This window comes from Garra rufa, chromosome 8, assembly GCF_049309525.1.
Source record: "Garra rufa chromosome 8, GarRuf1.0, whole genome shotgun sequence".
Lineage (NCBI taxonomy): Eukaryota > Metazoa > Chordata > Actinopteri > Cypriniformes > Cyprinidae > Garra > Garra rufa.
In genome coordinates this window covers 47,414,926-47,437,182 of record NC_133368.1, presented here as the reverse complement: position 1 = coordinate 47,437,182, position 22,257 = coordinate 47,414,926, and the positions used below count along the sequence as shown (strand labels likewise).

At 36.7% G+C, this 22,257-nt stretch overlaps 1 protein-coding gene across 1 annotated transcript; it reads right to left on the bottom strand.

Annotated features, from left to right (window-relative positions):
- Nucleotides 1–96: 96 nt before the first annotated feature.
- On the bottom strand, nt 97–20,515 carry LOC141340223 (WD repeat, SAM and U-box domain-containing protein 1-like; the record flags this gene model as incomplete). Its single annotated transcript, XM_073845147.1, has 6 exons — nt 97–768; nt 3,473–3,607; nt 9,569–9,748; nt 12,369–12,395; nt 18,140–18,246; nt 20,466–20,515. Coding segments are annotated over 6 exons (651 nt in total), but the record flags the coding sequence as incomplete, so codon positions are not given.
- Between the last annotated feature and the right edge of the window lie 1,742 nt (nt 20,516–22,257).

Below are 22,257 nucleotides of genomic sequence, written 5' to 3'. Positions count from 1 at the left end.
CTAAAGCTAATGACACAATAAAGCACACTTTTTTTCATCAGCAAAATTAATTTGAAGCATTTAAGAGGCTTTAAATTAAAACATAAGTGCTGGTAGTGTATTTTATATTTTATTCATGAGTGTTTGCGCACTGACATGTTCACTTTATATGATGAAAAAACATGTGGAATCGACTGGTAAACGCTTTTCCAAGAACACTCAGCGATGTTCAGTCCATGTCATGAGCTATTCTGAGTAGAACTGCATTTACACAAATGTCTTTGACCTCGATCGAACGTCTCTATTCAACTCAAAGTACATTAGTTTGACTTCTGCAGTGCCAAACACCTTAAATTACCCTCGGCTGAAGCACGCCATTGAGGCCCATCAAAGAGCTGTATGCACTGGTAAAACACAGTAACACTGCTTTTCTTATGAAAAGATGAACATGAACAAAGCAAAATGAGGTTCTTTGCATTTGAAAACATGGTTCTTTTAAGAACTGGTCAGTGAAAGGTTTTTTGGAGAATTAAAAAAAAATTGAGCTGATGGATTTTGATATTTTTAAGAGTGTTTGTAAAAAAAAAAAAGAAATCATCCACCTGTATATGAAGTTATCTGCCATGATAAGCTGTGGTCACTGGCTGCTCTTCCAGCACTGTATGGCCATCTTCAGGCTTCTGTTGGGGATCAGAAGTGTGTTTTTTAAAGGCAGGTTGTACATTGGACTGGAGCGATTAGGAGTGTTGAGCCAGCTCTCCATCGCCTCTCTTTCATAGGAAAATCCATCTGTTAAAGACACACATAAGCATGAGTTTTATACCATTTCAACATGCATTTCTGTCATTGCATCCAGCCTTTTGCCGTGTGATTTGCAATTGCTCAAACTGATTTAGTTGGAGAAAACTTTAGACCAAAACCCACCCAGAATTAATTAAAAACTAGCACTGTTTGATAGCTTTAATATATCTATATATAAATATACATTTTGACATACACTTTATTAATATTTTGACATACATATTCACAAACACACATTGTCTTATTGAATGAGCACTGTGCTACGTCCAAACAGATTGCATTATTTTATGTATAATCATTTTTACTGTATTAATTAATTTTAATTTAATCAATTCTTAAATCATCTTAAATGTTCTTAAATGTTCTGTTTTTACTGTTGTGATCATTATTTTTAATTTTTATGATTTTTATGCTATTATGATTTTAATTCCTTTTATGTACAGCACTTTGAATTGCCATTGTGTATGAAATGTGCTATATAAATAAACTTGCCTTGCCTATACTGTGTACACACGATCTAATGCACTTGTTAATGCAGGATCTTTAAAAACAAATACTACCGGAAATGCAAAAATCCAAAATCTGACATTTTCCAGAACAGGATCCGGCTCAAATGGTAGGCTACAATTAATTAATTCGTTATGAATTAATTATTTAACAACAACCATCCCTCACGCCACCCCCCTCCGACGATGCCATCGTCCATCCAGGGTTCTTACACCTTTTCCAAAGTAAAATTCAAGCACTTTTCAAGCACTTTCAAGGTGCATTTTCAAGATTTTCCAGCACTGTGGTAAATTACATATTCACATACATGAGTTTAATTTAAAATCAAATGTTATTGTGCTATTAAAAAACAACTGTCTAGATTGCATATAACATTGCCCCATATAAATAGTCAACATTCAGTATACAAATTATATAATTTAAAATATATAATTAATATAATTTACTGAGTATCTGTAGTATTTTAAAAATAAAATTTAAAGGCTTTTTAAGACCTGCACAAATAAAAGTTATACTGTATGAGTGGAGTAGGGCAATGTCTATGGTAACACATTAATGACTGGTATAAAATGACTGTAAAAAAAATATGATAAAGTAAAATTCTAAAACTTGAAAACTTCTCACAAATACATTTCACATTTCAGCCTAAAAATAGTACTAAAAGGTAGTCAAAAAGACACTATAAAATTAATAATAAAATTTAACTGGCTCAAATGAAAAAATACCATTTTTTAAACATTGAAAATATTTTTGATTGACATTTAGACTCCTATCTGATTTTCTATTCACAAATATCAAGGTATTTTTTTCACTATTTACAGTGTAGTAGTAGTATCTTTATTCAGACTCATGGTCCATCCAAAACAAAAAAAATCTGCAGAATTTTTAAATATCAATTCAAGGCAATTTATGACCCTTTTTAAGAGCTGCACAAGTAAAATGAACACCGTAGTGGGGTTAAACAATGTACAGTAACATTAAGCCATAAAATGACATGATTTATAATTCAGATTTTCACAAAAACAAAACATCTTATACAATGGCATTTCAGCCTTTATACCTTTAAAATGGATAAATCAAGTATAATTTATTTAAAACATAAATATGACTGTCTTAATTGTTTAGATTTTTAGAAAGCACATAACTTTTACATTTACAACTCTTATGTGTTTGCTGCATAAAAACATGAGCCAATATTTGTAATAATCTTACTAAACAGCTGAATATTCGCAAATTCATTCCCTGTCACGAGGGGGCGCTTTAGGAGTGCTGGAATTCTACGGTTTCCTAGTAACGGCTGATCACAAATCAGCATTAACGCTGTTTTATCAGGCATGAAATGAAAATGCCAATGACACGTTTCTGAGGACAGTCGGTTCCCTTCAGATACATTCATATAAAGACATCCGTGCCGCGCTTTGACTTTGAAACGTGCAAGTGTGTATGTTTATTCAATATGACATCATTGCCTTTTGAAGTTTTATCCAGCCCTATCGCGATTCTCGTATTTCTGTCCCTAACTCTTAAACTTATAATTAAGCCTTTTCTTATACTATTTAATACATTTAAAACTTTTTATGGCCTTAACTTTGATACGGCTAAATTGATGAGTTTGTAATGACCCGCACGAGCCCTCTACTTTAAGATAGTCCGGTGAAACATTTTGGTAGCCCGACTGGAAAACACAATAGCCCCGGGACATCGCTATCGGGCTGGCAATTTTGCGATCCCCAAATTCTCGTTTTAAACATAATTCTTATTTGTCGTTTACAAGCCATCGAGGACTGATGCAACAACCTCCTGATAACTGGCATGTTTTATCTACCGCTCTGTTCCATCAGAGGGCGCGCATCAAGAAAGAGTGGTGGATCACGCTACAGCCTCACGTGCACACTCGAGCGGAGCTGTTTTTTTCTTTTCTTTCTTTTACATATTATAAGCATAACAAAAAATAACTATTTGGTATGAAAGCGAATTAATATGAAACCGATGCAACTGCATATTCAAGCACTTTCAAGCACTTCATCCAATATCCAAGCATTTTTCAAACCTTGAAAACACTACATTAAAATTCAAGCATTTTCAAGGAATTCAAGCACCCGTACGAACCCTGTCCATCGCGATGTTTCACATTAGACATCGTACAATGCCAAATCGGTCGACATCGCCCAACCCTAACACTGACCTGCAGCGATGACGGGGTCCTTCATGAGCTCTCTGGTGATGGGACAAAGGAAGTGATTGGGAACATCAGAGTCCATCAGTGAAAATCTCAGATCCTTAATCTTCCTCAGGACTCGACCGCGGAGACCCACTGACTCTACAGGACAGAGAAAACAAGCTTCAGCTGATGTAAATCACTTAGCATATGCTATGCAATATGAATTTGATATTTTTGGCTTTGCTTTATGCTTCTTTGCAATTAAAAATATATCTTCCATCAGAGATTACCTAACAAAACAAATAATAGTTTGTGGACAGAAGAACTTTTCTGTTGCCATTTATAGATCTAGTGCAACTCACTCTTCAGACTAAACCAATACTGACTAGTGGCTAAACTATTTGACCATAGAAGATCACTAGTCGAACTACAAAAGAAAGACAAGTCAACAACAGAAATTTAAGTACTATTCCTTTAAACCTATTTTTAAAACTACTCCTTTAATTTTCACGACATTAAGCATCATTGAAATACTATTATAGCTTTTACTCATGTTGAACTGTAAATATGAAATTAACTTTTCATGTTTTTTTTAATATATATTTTCTTCATTTTAAATTGGTGTTTGTCATTATTATCACTTTTAGTATAAGTATTTTTTAAAAATGTTTATATATATATTTTATTAAGTTTTTTCAGTTTAGGATTTAGTTATTTTACCAAGTTAAATTAAATGAACAAGAAATGAGGCCTTAGCAATTAGACAACAAACAACAAAAGGGTTTTATATGATTTCTTTTAGTTAAATGTAATAATCCTGGCAGGTGTCCTCCAAATTATATTTTTCCACCAAAAGAGATTTAACTAGATTTTTTTTTTTTTTTTTTTATATTTCATGATTGTTACAAGTTTCATCATCATAGTACAGTCTACTTTTCCCCTCCACACTTTTGTCTTTAAAAAAGCCTTCTTTTTTACCAAATACAGCATGAAGATTTATTTTATTACACCAACAATTATTTACTAGAGTAGGTTCACTTTTAATGATTTTTAGAAACAACTTAATTCAATATTTTTTTATAACAATTAAAAAAAAAAGATTGTTTCCAATCGGTCTAACATTAGCATTAATTAAGCACTACATCATCTTAAAGCTGAATAAAAAAAGCATCTATTGATGTATGGGTTGTTAAGATAGGACAATTTGGCCAAGATACAACTATTTTAAAAAAAAATCTGAATATTGTATATATTCTTAGCAATGCATATTACTAATCAAAAATTAAGTTTTGATATATATAAGGCTGGAAATTTACAAAATATCTTCATGGAACATGAATCTTTACTTAGTATCTTAATGATTTTTTGCATAAAAGAAAAATCTATCATTTTGACCCATACAATTTTTGGCTATTGCTACCCATGCTACTTAAAGGGGTCATCCGGTGCCACATGCACTTTTACAAGCTGTTTGAATTGAAATGTGTGTTGGGAGTGTGTGTACACAACCACCCTAGAATGACAAAAATTCGCCCAGTAGTTTTCTATTAATTTAGTCAAATAATTTGCCTCTTCTCATATCGAGCCGTTCTCAGATGCCTGTCGTTGTGGCGTCACACTGACAGAGGCCGCTCCTGCGATAGTTGATAGACAGCAGTGTTTTAGCATAGACACGCCTCGAGTGTAAACTGACAGCACTGAGGGAATGTGACCGCTGATCTATCTAAATGGGTTCATGTTTACTGAATCATTTCTCACCATACTGCTTTATAAACGAGGGTCAGTATAAAGCTTAGCTTTGTAACGCTAGATGGTTTAAAACAGTGTCTGTTAATGATTAAGAATGTTTACAGCCCGCAACTGCACACGAGTAAAGACTATAACACTCACATGTATTTCAATATAAGGACGGGGTAAGTTATGTTAACCGATCACTTTTTTGCTCTTGTTCAATCAGCTATGCCTCAGTAAACACACCGCGTTCGTCTCTTTACCACAGTAAACACAGTAAACACATTGCGTTCGTCTCCACAGTAAACACACTGTGCTTGCGTTCAGAGGCGTAAATCACTGACAAGCTACGCCAAATCGCGCTCAAAATCAAATGCGATTTTGAACGCGATTTGGCGTAGCATGTCAGTGATTTACATCTGTGTATTAATTGCCGCTCCAGCTGAACGCACGTGATGGAGAATTACTACTAATCAAAGTATCGGCTTCATTGACTAAATGCGCCTCACAACATCGTTCGATTAATCGTGCAGCCCTACTCTCAGTACTCTACCCTGTCAGTCCATATAAAGATAAATCAAAGTGACATTAAATTTACTAACCATTCAGACACGTCCAGTATATGCCGTAATTGCCGAACTTCTTTGCGGGTGTCATCTTGCTTCGGTTCCAACTCCGGTTTTTAAATAAAATTTTCAATGGATGGGGTTGTACAGTGTCTTCAAAGCCCCCCCAAGTGCCATTTTCCCCAGACTATAAAACTATTAAATATATTCCACAAGTTAACATATTAACTTGTGGAAAATGGGCATCGGATGACCCCTTTAAGACTGGTTTTGTGCTCCAGAGTCACAATCAAAAAACAAATTAAGATACTTCATATTTAATGATTTGCAGATTACATTTATAGGATAAAACTTCTGTAAAAGGGATTTTTGGCCTGAATTCTCGTTGCATTTACAGTCATTTTGTGATCGGTTCAGTTGATTCAGAGTTTCGAATCCTTGTTTCTCCCATCACTAAAAACACACTTACCAAGAGCAGAATGAGAGGACAAGTTTCCTTTGGTGAGTAAGAGATTTTCAATGACAATCTGCTATAAATGGCAGCTAAACAAACTGTGACCAAAAGGACAGCAAAAATTATCAAACAGCATTCCGAGCACGCCGCTGGTCCGCCATTTTGGTCGAACAAACAGATAGCCCCGCCCCAAAATCAGTCTATTGTAAACCAGTTTTCAAAAATAAAGAAAAGAAAGAAAAAATATCCCTTATAGTATTATAGTAGTATGGGCATATTAAGAAAGCATTCTATCAAAAAAAAGTTACACATCTCGACATTTAAGGCACTTTTGTAGGTGTTTTTTGTGCCACTAGCGTCCTCTAGCTGAACTACAAAGACAAAATGCTTTCAAACATCTTTCATGTGTAAGTTCTCTCTCAACTAAAACACCACAAAGACAGCTCTTACGGGTCTATAGAAGTGAAGGCATGTGACAGCGGGTAAAAGTAGGGTACTTTATTTTAGTGCATTATATTAGCAATACTTCTAACTCAAAGTTTAGCTTATCTGTCGAGAAGAAACTCCACAAGTTTTCCAAAAATTTCATAAAATTCCCCCATCTGTCAATATGTTTATACATTTTACCCCGTTGTTTATCTGTGTATTTTGGTAAGTCTTTGAATTTGGCCTGCACTTCTGTAACAGAATCTGAATTTGCCTATCCACACCAGCTAAACACTCTTTAGCTGCAGTAGCCACGCCCCCAAACTCTCTTTCTATTGGCTGCGCAGAGGTTGACGGGCAGGAAAGCCATCCTTTTGTTGCATACTAACCGAATGCAATGACTGGACAAATACGTGACACTGGACCACAAAACCAGTTATAAGGGTCAATTTTTAAAATTGAGATTTAAACAACACATGAAAGCTGAATATATAAGATTTCCATTGATTTATGGTTTGTTAGGATATGGTAATATTTGGCCGAGATACAACTATTTCAAAATCTGGAATCTGAGGGTGCAAAAAAAAATCTAAATATTGAGAATATCGCCTTTAAAGTTGTCCAAATAAAGTTCTTTGCATTAAGTTTTGATTTATTTACAGTATAAAATTTACAAAATATCTTCATGAAATATAACAGAGTTTGCACCTGTGTCACGTTTTGGTTAGTTACCCGGATGCATGGCCATTGCAGCGATACTCATGCTTATTAACACTGCTTTATACAGATGCTAGATGAAAAGAAAACCATGTATATATGAATGCATCTCCCTCCAGAGATATATTTATATAAACTCCTACCCCCAATTCATTATTAAGGAGTTTTGTTCACCATAAACTGTGAGACTGATCTGCCTGCTACAGTATTTTCTCCTCTTTATGTCCGTCTTCAGCGTTTCTGAGCCCTGTTAACAGCCTTTAAATATAAAAATAACAATATTCCCACACAAATTACATTTTGGAACATGAATGCATAGGGCAGCACGATTCATACGATCTGCCTCCTTTGTCACAGACTGATGACCTGACAATTCTTCTTTCTATTTTTTATTCCAACAGTAACTTACTTCAGTTTCTTCACCAAGCCCATGCACAAATTCCATTCGGTTTAATGGCACTGTTTACGTTCAGTTCCGCCAGATTGATGACGTAACGTGAAAACACTCTATATCCTAATGATTCGATAATCGATCATTTTGACCCATACAATGTATTTTTGCTATAAATATACCCATGCTACGTTTGGTTTTGTGGTCCAGGATCACTTTTCTGGTCATAAGGCCTCCACAAAAGATATATTTTTATATTTACACGTGTCATTTGCGATGAAGAGGTTTCGGTTTACATGAGGAGCTGAAGAGAGATGTGAGAATCTGTTTTCAATCAGATGCTGCCCGGGATGCATGTGTGATCAATATGCAGTCAAACTCTCCAATCAAATATCACAGCAGCAGGTTCTGATGACTGCAGCGCCTCAATTCATTAGCGCTGAGCTCCAGCTCCTTCTAAAGACTCCATCTGACAACCAAGAGACTAACAAAAGCATCTGATTGGCTCGACCTGCAGGCTTCATCAACCACAGGTGTTAAACTCAACTAATCAATCTAATCAACCAATCAACTCCCTGCAGCAGACAGTCAGGATAATCCAAAGGATGCTTCAGGCAGTTTGATGCATTCAGGTTATTGGTAAAAAGTTAAGTACTAAGTAAATTCATTATTACTAAACTAAATTATACTATGTGTGTATATATATATATATATATTAAGTTATAATTTAGTTTATATTTGACTTTTGTAATATAAATTATTAGATTTAAATTTACATTAATTTACAGAAAAGCAGTGTGAATTTTAAAAATTAATAATACAAAATAAGCTTCAAATCAACAAATTAAACTAAATAAATTAGACTTGCATAAATATGAAAAATGACTTTTACATAAATAATTATAGTACTACATAGAAGATTTTTAATGTTCTTTAAATAGGTCTCTTCTGCTCACCAAGCCTGCACTTATTTGATCCAAAGTACAGCAAAAACATAATACTGTGAAATATTTTTACTATTTAAAAAAACTACTTTCTATTTGAATATATTTTAAAATCTAATTTATTCCTGTGATCAAAGCTGAATTTTCAGCATCATTACTCCAGTTTTCAGTGTCACATGATCCTTTAGAAATCATTCTAATATGCTGATTTATTGTTAAAGAAACATTTTTTCCAGGATTCTTTGATGAATAGAAAGACCCAAAGATCAACATTTATCTACAATAAAAAAAACTTTTGTAACATTATACACTATTCCATTCAAAAGCTTTTTATTTTGGGGGGAAATAAATAATAGAAATTAATACTTTTATTTAGCAAGGATGCTTTAAATTGATCAAAAGTTATGATAAAGTCATTTATAATGTTACAAAACATTTATATTTCAGATAAATGCTGTTCTTCTGAATTTTCTATTCATTAAAAAAAAAACTCAAATTCTACTCCGCTGTTTTCAACATCATAATAAAAATGTTTTTGAGGAGCAAATCAGAATATTTGAATGATTTCTGAAGGATCATGTGACTGGAGTAATGATACTAAACATTCAGCTTTTAAATCACAGGAATAAATTACATTTTAAAATATATTAAATCAGAAAACAGTTATTTTAAATAGTACGAATATTTCAAAATTTTATTCAGGCTTGGTGAGCAGAACAGACTTCTTTAAAAAAAAAAAAAACATTTAAAATCTTGTAATATAAATAGCTGGTTTTTAATATTAGGATGGGGGTATCTTGCTCAAGAATGATCATATTTGAGGGCATTTTCTTGATTTTTTTTCCAGTGCAAAACTCATTGTCTGAAACAGATTTGTGTGTGTTTCCTCACCAATTTGAAATTCAGCAGTCAGCGTCTCATAGTTTAAGTTGATGAGTTCGGCCCCGTCAATATTGTGGGCCCTAAACGTGTCCACCAGAGCTTCAAATCCTTCATCACGGAGCCATTCGCTCACATCCTCCTCTGACCAATCACTGACCAGTGTTCTGGAGTAACCCAGTGTCTTCCTTCCTGTGCAAACATAAACAGGAAGAGTATTATGATCATCCTCAAAGATGAACATCTCATTATTTTCCAAACAATGAGTCCCTTCCTTCCCAAACATAAACAAAGCATCTCTTTATGCCCTAATTATTTATTCATACGCCTGTACACATTAAAACCTATGGCTTGTTTATTTAGTTTGTTTACATGCTACATTAATGCATTTTTAAATCTGCAATATTTTAATTACATTTGTGTAGGCAGTGAATATTAACAACCAAATTGAGATATATATTGTACCTTGCTTGATTATTACAACTCTGAATTGACTAAACAATTATAGTCTGCTTATGTTTGAATTAAGACAAAATCAAAAACAAATCAAACAAAAAATAGGATCTACTAACGTTAATAGCGAGAAGCCTTTCAGAATCATTTCAGTGAATCGGTTCTTTCGAACCATGATTCAGGCTGACTATATTTTGCACGTTTTAATAAAACAATGGTTGTTAAAACTCAGTCTGTGTGTCTATGTTATACAATCATTTTATAACCATATTTACAGTATACGATACAGTAAATATACAGTGATTCTTTTACTCGAAAACCATGCGGTTCATTTAAATGAATTGATTTGTGAATGAATCGTTCAGGGGTGCGTTTCCCGAAAGCATTAACTATGGTCTCAAGTTGTATTTAACTCTATTACGATGAACGTAACGATGAAACTTGCGACCATAGTTGATTTTGGGAAATCAGTTTTGTAAACTAACGTTAACGTTAGTTCAACCAATTCTTAGAAATGATCCGACTCTAAAGAACGATTCGCTTACCAAACAAACTAGCATTGCTCGCGTTAAAATCATAGACTGTAAAAAGGTTAAAATCTGCCTCCTTGTAGCGTCTTTTCAGAACTTTGTTTTATACACCTATTTATTTGTTATAAATTGTAAGACTCACCTCAGAAAAACGGATTCTTCTGTTAGACACAGTTGAAGTAAGTTAACGTTAGCCTAGCTTAAGTGCCTCAGACAAACACGCTGTCCTGATTCAGTATTGGGGGCAGATGAGATTGTGTAGCCTGGTCTGTGTCTTTATTTCAACCATATCTTCATAACTCGTTAAGAAATAAAAAGTTTGACGACTCAGAAAAATGTATTTTCCTTTATTTTAAACATCCAGTGCGCGTGCCGCGTGAGTCAATTGTAGAGGCGGCGAGGCGCGCGCGCGCTCTGTCACGTGACTTGCGTCACTATACATCAAGCTTATTTAATCACTTTATTAAGCCTTCAAATAACAAACAGGCATTTTCATCTTTCAATTGTTAACCAAATTAACAGTAAATATATAATAAACAAAATAATACTAAAAAAACATTAAAATAATACTAAAAGCAAATTATAACACAAATTAAATTACAGTTTTAAAGCACACTTCGTTTTAAAAATGTTTTATGGATTGAAATAAAATTCTAAAATCATTTGTAAATGCCAGAAAACAAGGAAAAACTTTAACAAATCTACATTTGTGTAGGCTATATATAAAACAATCAAAATAGCATTGCATCTCTTTGTTTTGCACTATATATTAAGCAATCGTCCATATTCTGACTTAGTGAAACACTATGAAAGAGTCTTACATGCAATAGAATTATTAGAGTTTCTTAAAGAGTTCACATACATATCAAAAAGTAAGGAGTTTTCTTTAAAAATTTACATTTACATTTATGAATCAATAAATTAATAAGAAATTTACAGTGAGAAGGGTCGAAATTCAAAGAGAAACCAAAAAATAAATTTTTGGGGGTTATACAGTTTGGATCTAAGTATTTTTTAACAAAATTAGAAAAGTCGACCCAAAACACTTTACAGTATGCACATTTCCAAAATAAATGATGGATTGTTTTTTTCAGACTGAAGACAAAAATGCAAATACTATTATTAAATTTAGCAAGTTTATAATAGCAATTATGGATCATTTTAATAGAGGCTTCAACAACTTTATTATATAAAAAGATAGAAAACACAATCAGGAATTGCACCAAAAACTATGGCATATTCTCTTGGGGGGATTGGAAAAAAAATTCTTGCATGAATTGTTCATAGGAGAAAAGGACACCGCGATCATCTAAGAGTTGACTTACTAAAAATATATTTTTATCAAACCAATTTTGAAAAAAAAAAAAGAGATTTGTTTTTATATCTAATATTTTTATTGTTTCAAATAAAATAATTATAAGGAGAAAAATTATAATTATATATAAGTGACCAACTTAAAGCCTGTTTATGAAAACTAGATGAAGTTAAAGGTATTTTAGAAATGTCAAAACTACTGCACAGGAAAAATGTAAACCACCAACTAAATTAAATATATGACATAGAAACATTGTTACGTTGTCAATTGGTAAATCAGGAAATTACCAAAAATTACCAATACATTACGGAACTGTTACGTGTGTTAGCAGGGATGTCAGTATTACAACTTTTGTTCTCTAAACAAACTCTTTCAGTCAAAAATGTGTCTCTCATCCTTTAGCTTTACCTTCATTTTTCTGTATAAATAAAAAAAATGAATAAGTTAACAGACCTAATGTGTTTCTTTTTTTGTTTTGTTTAATTCATGAATGCTAATGGCCAGAAGCTCTTACCTTGGACTGACGTTTTCAATGGTTCAGCTAGAAAATAAAGAGAAAATGGGTCACTAATGTGAAAAGACAGCCGGCAGCACAACTTAATGTCGTTTTATTGTAAATAGTTTCTGCTGTAGTACGTGATGTCTCTGTAATTCGTACTGAGAGAGAGAAACCGCACTAGTTTCCTGGAAATATAAACTTACATCAATTAGATAACGTTAATGCACTTTTATTTGGTATTTTTCTTAAGTTTTACAAAAAAGTGTCGTTGCACTAGTTTCTAGATTTATTTCCGTGATTCAGTTCAAATGTGTCATTTGTAATGAATCGATTTAAACCTGACCCTGACCCTGGACCACAAAACCAGTCATAAGGGTACATTTTTTAGCTTTCCATTGATGTATGTTTTGTTAGGATAGGACAATATTTGGCTGAGATACAACTATTTAAAAATCTGAAATCTGAGGGTGCAAAAAATTCACAATATTGAGAAAATTGCCTTTAAGTTGTTCAAATGGAGTTCTTAGCCATGCATAATATTAATCAAAAATTAAGTTTTGATATACTTACTGTAGGAAATTTACAAAATATCTTCATGAAACGTGATCTTTACTTAATATCCTAATGATTTTTGGCATAAAAGAAAAAACTATTATTTTGACCCATACAATGTATTTTTGGACCGTGCTACTTACGGCTGGTTTTGAGGTCCAGGGTCACAAATGTTCGTGAAAGTCTCTGCATGGCATTTTTTTTCATACATTACAATGTTTAGTAAAATATATGCCTAAGTTGGTAAATACTGATGCACAGTCAAGCCTGGCAAATTCTGACTTAAAGTTATTTTTATTCAACCAGCAAGTTTTTTTTGACCAGAAATGACACAGGCTTCTCTCAAAAGATAATAAGACAATGTACAAGAGGCATCATTGTAGAAAAAAATTCTCAGCTTTTATTTACATTTGAACAAAAAGTGGCATGTCCAAAATTATTCATACCCTTTGCAAACTGTCACAGTCTACGGGAAAATCCAAAGTTCTATACCATTCCAAATAGTCCAAGCTGTTCTAAAGCATCCTAATTACCCTGATTCATTGGGAACAGCTGTTTTCATCAACTCAACAGGTGAAAAACAGAAGCTCTCTGCTGTTGGTTTGTGGACAGTCATGGCATCGCATTGTGGCTGCTCACAAGTCAGGAAAGGGCTATAAGACCATATCTAAATGTTTTGAAGTTCCAGTGTCTACAGTGCAAAGTATTATAAAAAAAATACAAGACATTCAGCACTGTGAAAAATCTCAGAGGATGTGGTCGGAAGCCAAAAGTGACACCTGTGCTGGCCAGGAGGATAGTGAGAGAGGCAAAAAAGAATCCAAGGATCACCACCAAGGCCATCCTGATGAATCTGGGCTCTGCTGGTGGCAACATCTCAAGGCAGACAGTCCAACAGACACTGCACACCGCTGGGTTCCACAGACGCAGACCAAGGAGGACACCACTTCTGGTCTTCTGTTTTATGGTCAGATGAAACAAAAACGGAATTGTTTGGCCACAATGATGTAGCCTTCATTTGGCAAAAAAAGGAGAAGCCTTCAACCTGTAACGTATCTGGTCTTCCCTGTCATCATGAACTCTTGCACCACACTTCATGGACTACAATCCCCATAAGCCACTGCACTAATCACTGCACACATCTGTTCCTCATTTCCCACTGATCTGATTGCTGCAAACACCTGTTTCACATTTACTGACTGCATTTAAGCCACTCTCACACACAGCCACCTTGCGAAGTCTAATTGTTCCCATGGTCATTATTCTAAGCGTGTTTCTCTGGATTGGATTGCCTGTGTATGACTCTGGACTGTGTACCCCGTTGATGATTCCTGCTTCCTGCCATTGCGACCATTGCTGGATTATTGAACTGTTTCCCGGATTACCTACGTTGTTCCTGTTTTCTGGTGATTATTCTGCCTGTTGACTATTCTAATAAAGCCTTGCAATTGGATCCGCACGTCTCTGACTCCTCCCTGTGACAGAAGACTTCGCCAAACCAGGATCCAGCGGCTTTGTTTCACCCCCAGCATCATCATGGACCCAGTCAACCAACTTCTGCTTCTCCGACAAGGAGATCGCCCCATCGAGGAATATGTTCTCCATTTCTGTGAGTTGTTGAAGAACACACCATTTTTTGATGAAGTTTACTTCAAGGACTTATTTCGGAGGGGACTTAATGAGCCAACTAAGTCAATGTTGCCAGGAGGGGAATTCAGATGTCCACTAAGGGACGTAATGGACTATGCACTATTGTTATGTGGCTCTCCGCTTACTGTGGAGGTTCTAGAAGGGCCACAGTACAAGATGTCTGCTAGCTTCGAGCCACAGCACAAGAGGTCTGCTAGCCCAGAACCACAGCAGCCACACTTTACCACGGGGTGGAAAAGGTTAATTTCTAGCGTGGAGGACCCACCGCTGCTGTCGGCTCGAGCAGCTGGTCTCCCAACCAGCCCTCCAGTGACTGCGCCGCCAGAGCGCCCTCCAGTGACTGCGCCGCCAGAGCGCCCTCCAGTGACTGCGCCGCCAGAGCGCCCTCCAGTGACTGCGCCGCCAGAGCGCCCTCCAGTGACCGCTCGCTCAGAGCCTGCTCTTCCAGAGTCTCCGCTGGAGACGCCCAGCCCTCCTGAATCTCCGCTGGGGTCGTCCAGTTCTCCAGAGCCCGCTCCTCAAGAGCGTCGTCCAGAGCCCGCTTCACAAGAGCGTCGTCCAGAGCCCGCTTCACAAGAGCTCCGCTCCACTCCGCTGGTTCAGCCCTGCCTTCCAGAGACCCCGCTGGTTCCGCCCAGCCTTCCAGAGACTCCGCTGGTTCCGCCCAGCCTTCCAGAGACACCGCTGGTTCCGCCCAGCCTTCCAGAGACTCCGCTGGTTCCGCCCAGCCTTCCAGAGACTCCGCTGGTTCCGCCCAGCCTTCCAGAGACTCCGCTGGTTCCGCCCAGCCTTCCAGAGACTCCGCTGGTTCCGCCCAGCCTTCCAGAGACTCCGCGGGTTCAGCCCTGCCTTCCAGAGCCTCCGCTGGTTCCGCCCAGCCTTCCAGAGACTCCGCTGGTTCCATCCAGTCATCCTGAGATTCCTGTCTGCCCGGTTCTGGTCACGGAGCTCAAGCATGGACTGTTCCCACCCACCCTCCCTGCTGCTCCAGTCCTGCCACCTCTGTCTCCTGACAGTCCCTCTACTCACCCCCATCCCACCTTCATGGCAGAGGACTTGCCGTGGGACTGCCAGTCGCCATCGGTGTCCAGACTGAAGGACCCCTCACCATCACCTCCAGTCTCAGAGTCCTGGACTCCACCTCGGTCCTCCGACCCTGCGGCTCCACCCCGGCTCTGTGCTCCCTCGTCTCCGTTGTCGGCCGTCGGCCCAACAGCTCCTCCGGGCTCCATCGTCTCTCCGGCTCCGCCCCGGTCAGTCGTCACCCCACCTTCGCCTCTGGACTCCACTCCTCCGGCTGCGCCTCGTCACTCCGTCCTGCCGGCTCTGTGGACCTCCTCCCTCCCGTGGGCACAGCCTCGATCCTCTGTCACTCCGGCTCCGCTGCGTACCTCCGGACCTCCATCTCCGCCGGGGTCGCCAGAGCCTTGGGTTCCGCCTTGGCCCTCCGGATCCTCTGTGTCGCCCAGGACCATCGACTCTCCGGTTCCGCCTCGGGCTCTACCGGCTCTACCTCCGTCGGTCGGCCCCATGCAGGAGCCAACCCTTCCTCCTCCATGGCTTCTCCCTCCGTCGGCTCCGCCTCATTTCGTGGTTCCAGTACCACTACATGGACCTGGCCCTCCATCCCTCCCCCTGTTCCGCCTCCGCTCCACCACCCTCAAGATGGTTAAGGTGGTTAGAGCGTCTGGAAGCCGCTCCTTGCGGAGGGGCTATGTAACGTATCTGGTCTTCCCTGTCATCATGAACTCTTGCACCACACTTCATGGACTACAATCCCCATAAGCCACTGCACTAATCACTGCACACATCTGTTCCTCATTTCCCACTGATCTGATTGCTGCAAACACCTGTTTCACATTTACTGACTGCATTTAAGCCACTCTCACACACAGCCACCTTGCGAAGTCTAATTGTTCCCATGGTCATTATTCTAAGCGTGTTTCTCTGGATTGGATTGCCTGTGTATGACTCTGGACTGTGTACCCCGTTGATGATTCCTGCTTCCTGCCATTGCGACCATTGCTGGATTATTGAACTGTTTCCCGGATTACCTACGTTGTTCCTGTTTTCTGGTGATTATTCTGCCTGTTGACTATTCTAATAAAGCCTTGCAATTGGATCCGCACGTCTCTGACTCCTCCCTGTGACACAACCCTAAGAACACCATCCCCACTGTCAAACATGGTGGTGGGAACCTAATGTTTTGGTGGTGTTTTTTCAGCCGGTGGACCAGGGAAACTTATCACAGTAAACTGCATCATGAAAAAGGAGCAATACATCAAAATTCTCAACAACAACATCAGGCAGTCTGCAGAGAAACTTGGCCTTTGGGCACCAGTGGACATTTCAGCAGGACAACGACCCAAAACACACAGCAAAAGTGGTGAAGAAATGGTTAGCAGACAAAAACATTAACGTTTTGCAGTGGCCCAGCCAGAGTCCTGACTTAAATCCAATTGAGAATCTGTGGAGGGAGCTAAAGATCAGGGTGATGGCAAGGAGCTCATCGCTAAAGATGAATGGGCAAAAATACCAGTGGAGATTACAAAAAGCTGGTCAGAAATTATAGGAAGCGTTTGATTGCTGTAATAGCCAATAAAGGTTTTTCTATTGATTATTGAGAAGGGTATGAATAATTTTGGACATGCCACTTTTTTTTCAAATGTAAATAAATGATGAGTAATATTTTTTTCTACAATAATGCCTCTTGTACATCGTCTTATTATCTTTTGGGAGAAGCCTGTGTCATTTCCGGTCAAAAAAAAATAGCTGGTTGAATATAAGTAACTTTAAGTCATAATTTGCCAGGGGTATGAATAATTTCGGGCTTGACTGTATATTTTTACTGGTGGATATAAATGAAAACAATAAGAATTATATTGTTAATATATATTGTAAACATGCCTTTATTATTTTCTACGCAGATTTTGAGGCAGTAGATGTTGTCACATGACAAGTGAACATTGAAAATCTCTCAGAAATAAAACATGGAATAAGGGTTTGTAATTACGTGATGAATAAATAATGGCAGAAATGGGGGTGAACTATTGTTTTAAGTCATAAACCATCATTATATAACAGATCAGCAGCTGTTCTGTCTAAACTCTTCTCGCTAGTAAAATAATATTCTTTATGGTGTCTGTAATCCATGTTTGGATGGCTGCCTCTGTGATCCGGTGCCATCCTAATGGCCAGACTTTGTGCCATCTGTCAGCATGGCAGTGACTCCACAACCCAACATGCCCGGGGTCACAGAAACACAAATTACTACATGCTCACACACACCCACATATATAAAAAAAATAAAAACTATCTATATTACTACAGTATACATAAATTTCATTGTTAAATAAATATAATCATTAAAAAAATAAATATTGCACAAATATTCAGTAAAATAATGCATTAATCAGTTATCACTTATCAATTATAAAATAATAAAATATTTCACAAGCGTCACTTGTGTTGAATCTGGGGCATTTGTTTAAAGACTGCACATTGATCTAGTGGTCAGACGGCAAACAGCAGTGTCAGTATTCAAAGAGTAGTTCAACAGAAGCAGATGGACTTTGTGTACTTACATGCTTCAGCATTTCCATCTTCAATTCTCCAGATATTCACTGTCTTATCCATAGAGCCAGATGCAAACATCAAAGTGGATGGAGAGAATGCACATGCAGTCACATATCTGCAGCAGAGAGTCAAAAATATAACAGTTCACTTAGTCTAAGTACTGCAATTTAGATATACATCTGAATCCACTATACGTCGCTCCAGAAATTGTGATGAATAAATGGCAATGTTGCTTTATATTGCCATTTAAAAAAAAAAAAAAAAAAGTTTGTTGTGCATTTTACTTTTTCCAACTTGTTACTTTCCACTTTTTGTTAGAAAATGTTTATTTAAGGTATCTAATATTTTGCATTGACCTTATCAAAAAAAAGGCAATATTTTTACTCCTGTGAATATTTCTCAGGATAGGTTTTTTCTTCTGTATGCGCTTGACTAAAAATATGACCATCTTTTTCTTTTCACTAGTTAATTTCAGTGATGTGGTGTGACAGATTTTTTAGAAGTATAAATATTGTGCATAAATTAACATGAACTGAATGCAGAAATAATTATAGAAGAACTGAAATGTTCTAAATCTGCTGTGGCTTAATTTGGAACTATTATGGAACTACAGTCATGTGAAAAAGTTAAGACACCCTATTGAATTCCATGGTTTTCCGTATCAAGACATCATAAAAATAAATCTGGTCCTTGGGCTGGTCTTAAAATTTGAAAAATAAAACCTCAGATGAACAACAACACATGACATTGCACTGTGTCATTACTTATTGAACAAAAATACAGCCAAAATGGAAAAGCCATGAGTGACAAAGTTAGGACACCCTTACTGTTAACATTGGAATTAAGAGGGTAAATAATAGTCAAGCACTGCTAATCCAATACCTTTGATTAACTGATCATCAGCAAGTCTGAGTGACTCTATAAAAGCATGAGCTTTGGCAGTTTGCTAGTCTGGAGCCTTCAGGTTGTGTGTTAACACAATGCCAAGGAGGTAAGACATCTGCAATCTTCTTAGAGAAGCATTTGTTGCTGCCATCAATCTGAAAAGAGTAATACAGCCATTTCCAAGCAATTTGAAGTTTATTCACAAGTGGAAGACATTTAAAACAGACACCTCTCCTTCCAGGAGTGGACGTCCCAAAAAATTCACCCCAAGATCAGAGCGTGTAATGCTCAGAGAAATGGCAGACAACCCAAGAACTACACCTCAGACTCTACAGGCCTCAGTTAACATGTTAAATGATAAAGTTTATGACAATACCAGTAGAAAAACATGGGACAAAAATGGCATGTTTAGAAGGCTTGGCAAAAGAAAGCCTCTTCTATCTAAAAAAAAAAAAAAAAAAAACATGGCAGCACAGTTTAGGTCTGCAAAGTTGCATCTGAATAAAACAAGTCTTCTACAGTAGAATAATGTCCTTTGAACAGACGAGACCGAAGTGGAGATGTTTGGCCATAATGCACAGCACCAAGTTTGGTAAAAACTTAAAGAGCATATCAGCACAAACACCTCATACCAAAAGACAAGCATGCTGGAGGAGGGCTGGTCATTTTGGGCTTGTTTTGTAGCCACAGGTCCTGGGCACCTCACAGTCATTGAGTCGCCATGAACTCCTCTGTATATCAAAGTATTCTCGAGTCAAATGTGAGGGCATCTGTCCGACAGCTAAAGTTGGGCCAAAATTGAGTCATGCAACAGGACAATGATCCCAAGTACACCAGCAAATCTACAACAGATAGGCTAAAAAGAAAAGAATCATGTGTTGCAATAGCCCAGAGTCCAGTCCAGAGCTCATCCTGACTCAAATGCTGTGGTGAGAGCTGTGCAGAAGCAAATTCCCACAAACCTCAATAAACTGGAGCAACGTTGAAAAGAAGAGTGGTCCAAAATACCTCCAGAACAATGTGAGAGACTGATAAAGTCACACAGAAAATAAATGCTTCAAGTTATTGCAGCTAAAAGTGGATGTACAGGCAATTGACTCATAGGGTGTCCTAACTTTGTCACACATGGCCTTTTCCTGTTGGCTGTATTTTTCTGAAATAAATAATGACACTGTGTGATATGTCATATAATGATGTTTATCCGAGGATTTATTTAGCAAATTTCAAGACCTGCCAAGGACCAGATCATTTTTATTATATCCTGATACAGAAAACCATGGAATTCAAAAGGGTGTCCCAACTTTTTCACATGCCTGTATGCAAGATTTGAAATTGGAATAAAGCTATTCTCTTTAGAAAGAAACAGAACTATTTCAGAATTCTGTATTAATCTGCAGTGTGAATGTGAGATGAGACTCTGGATTCATACTGAGAGATTCTGAGACTCACCTGTCATGCTGCGTCAGAGTGTATAGAAGTTCTCCATGATTCTGTTCACACACACACACACACACACACACACACACACACACACACACACACACACACACACACACACACACACACACACACACACACACACACACACACACACACACACACACACACACACACACAAAAAGAGTTTGATCATGTGTTTGGAGCATTAGATTGCAGGTGACAGAGCATCTTAACCACATTCTCTGACTGATCAATGATTAAACAAATACAGGCTGACAACTAGAGAGTGAGACAGACAGATTTATGATGTGTTTTATAAATCTGTCAGCTCGTATGTCATCTATAAACGCATCAATCACTCCATGCAGTTGATACTGAATGATTTAAATACAAAGCAAAGCATATTTGGATCTCCAGATCACATGGTTTTCGATTATGTGATCATAAATAATCTTCCATTAATCACAACTATTCCATTAACTGAACTCTGGTTGCTTTCCCAAACCTTTGGCTGGGTAATTATGCACATATATCAAGGCTTTGGTGGTTAATGAATATGCATGATTGTTCATTTAAAGTGCTCTATACCCAGGGCTAATAAAGGAAGTCAAAAAATGGTCCAAGTCACATTTCTTCTTTTGTATCTGGTGTCATTATTAGATGCATTTTTAACCATATTTTTCATGCAATAACATCAAAATGAGGGTGTCTGTCACTCACCGCATCATATACGGTCACGGTTTTATCAACAGACCTGCAAATAGAGCAAAATAAAAGCGGTGTTTATATCATGTTGTGTTGTTTGTCACTAGCATCTGAGCACAGACAGATTGTTGATCTCAAAATAGTTCAAATCCAGTATGTTATGGATTTTACTGCTGTATTAAACACTGAGATCAGAATCTGACACCACAGATCCACCTGCTGGTCAAACTGTGTAAAATAAAACATGCAAAATAAAATATAATTTGTAAAATGAAAAAAGGAAATAGAAAATAAATTTAAACTTAAAAATTAGAAATAAGAAATAAGAAATTCTGCCTTGGAAACTAGTTGAAAAAAGTTTATGTTTAAGTACTAAACTTACTTAACCTGAAATAAAAATACAGTTAAATAGCAACAGAAAAAAATACTAAAAATGACAAAAGCACATAAAATTAGTACCATTTATAATAAATAAATTATAATGCATAATCTTCATCTAATAAAAAATAATACATTCTATAATAGCATATAAATAATGCTAAAATAACACTGAATATTAGGCTTTAAACTAAACTAAACCTGAAATATAAATACAGATGAATATGAATAACATTTAATCTAATCTAAATCCGCCTGCTGCTCAAACTGTAAAATAAAACATGCAAAATAAAACAATTTGTTAAAAAAAGTAAATAGAAATATTAGATAAAAAAATCTAAATAAATAAGTTACAAAAATTACTAAAACTAAATCTGAAATAAAAATACAGCTAAATAGCAACAGAAAAAACTACTAAAAATGACAAAAGCACATAAAATGAGTAACATTGATAATTAATAAATTATAATACAATTTAATCTAATACAAATATTACTACATTCTATAATAATATATAAATAATGTTAAAATAACACTGAAACTATCAAGTAAACAATGTATATTTTGCAGTAGGGTGAATACAGGTAAACTGGAATATTAAAACTTTTTTTGTGTATATTAAATATATTTAGATATTGTAGTTAATCTGTATTTCAGTTTTAGTATTAATTATAGTACATACATTTACTAAATGAAAATGAGAAATTTTCAAATAAAA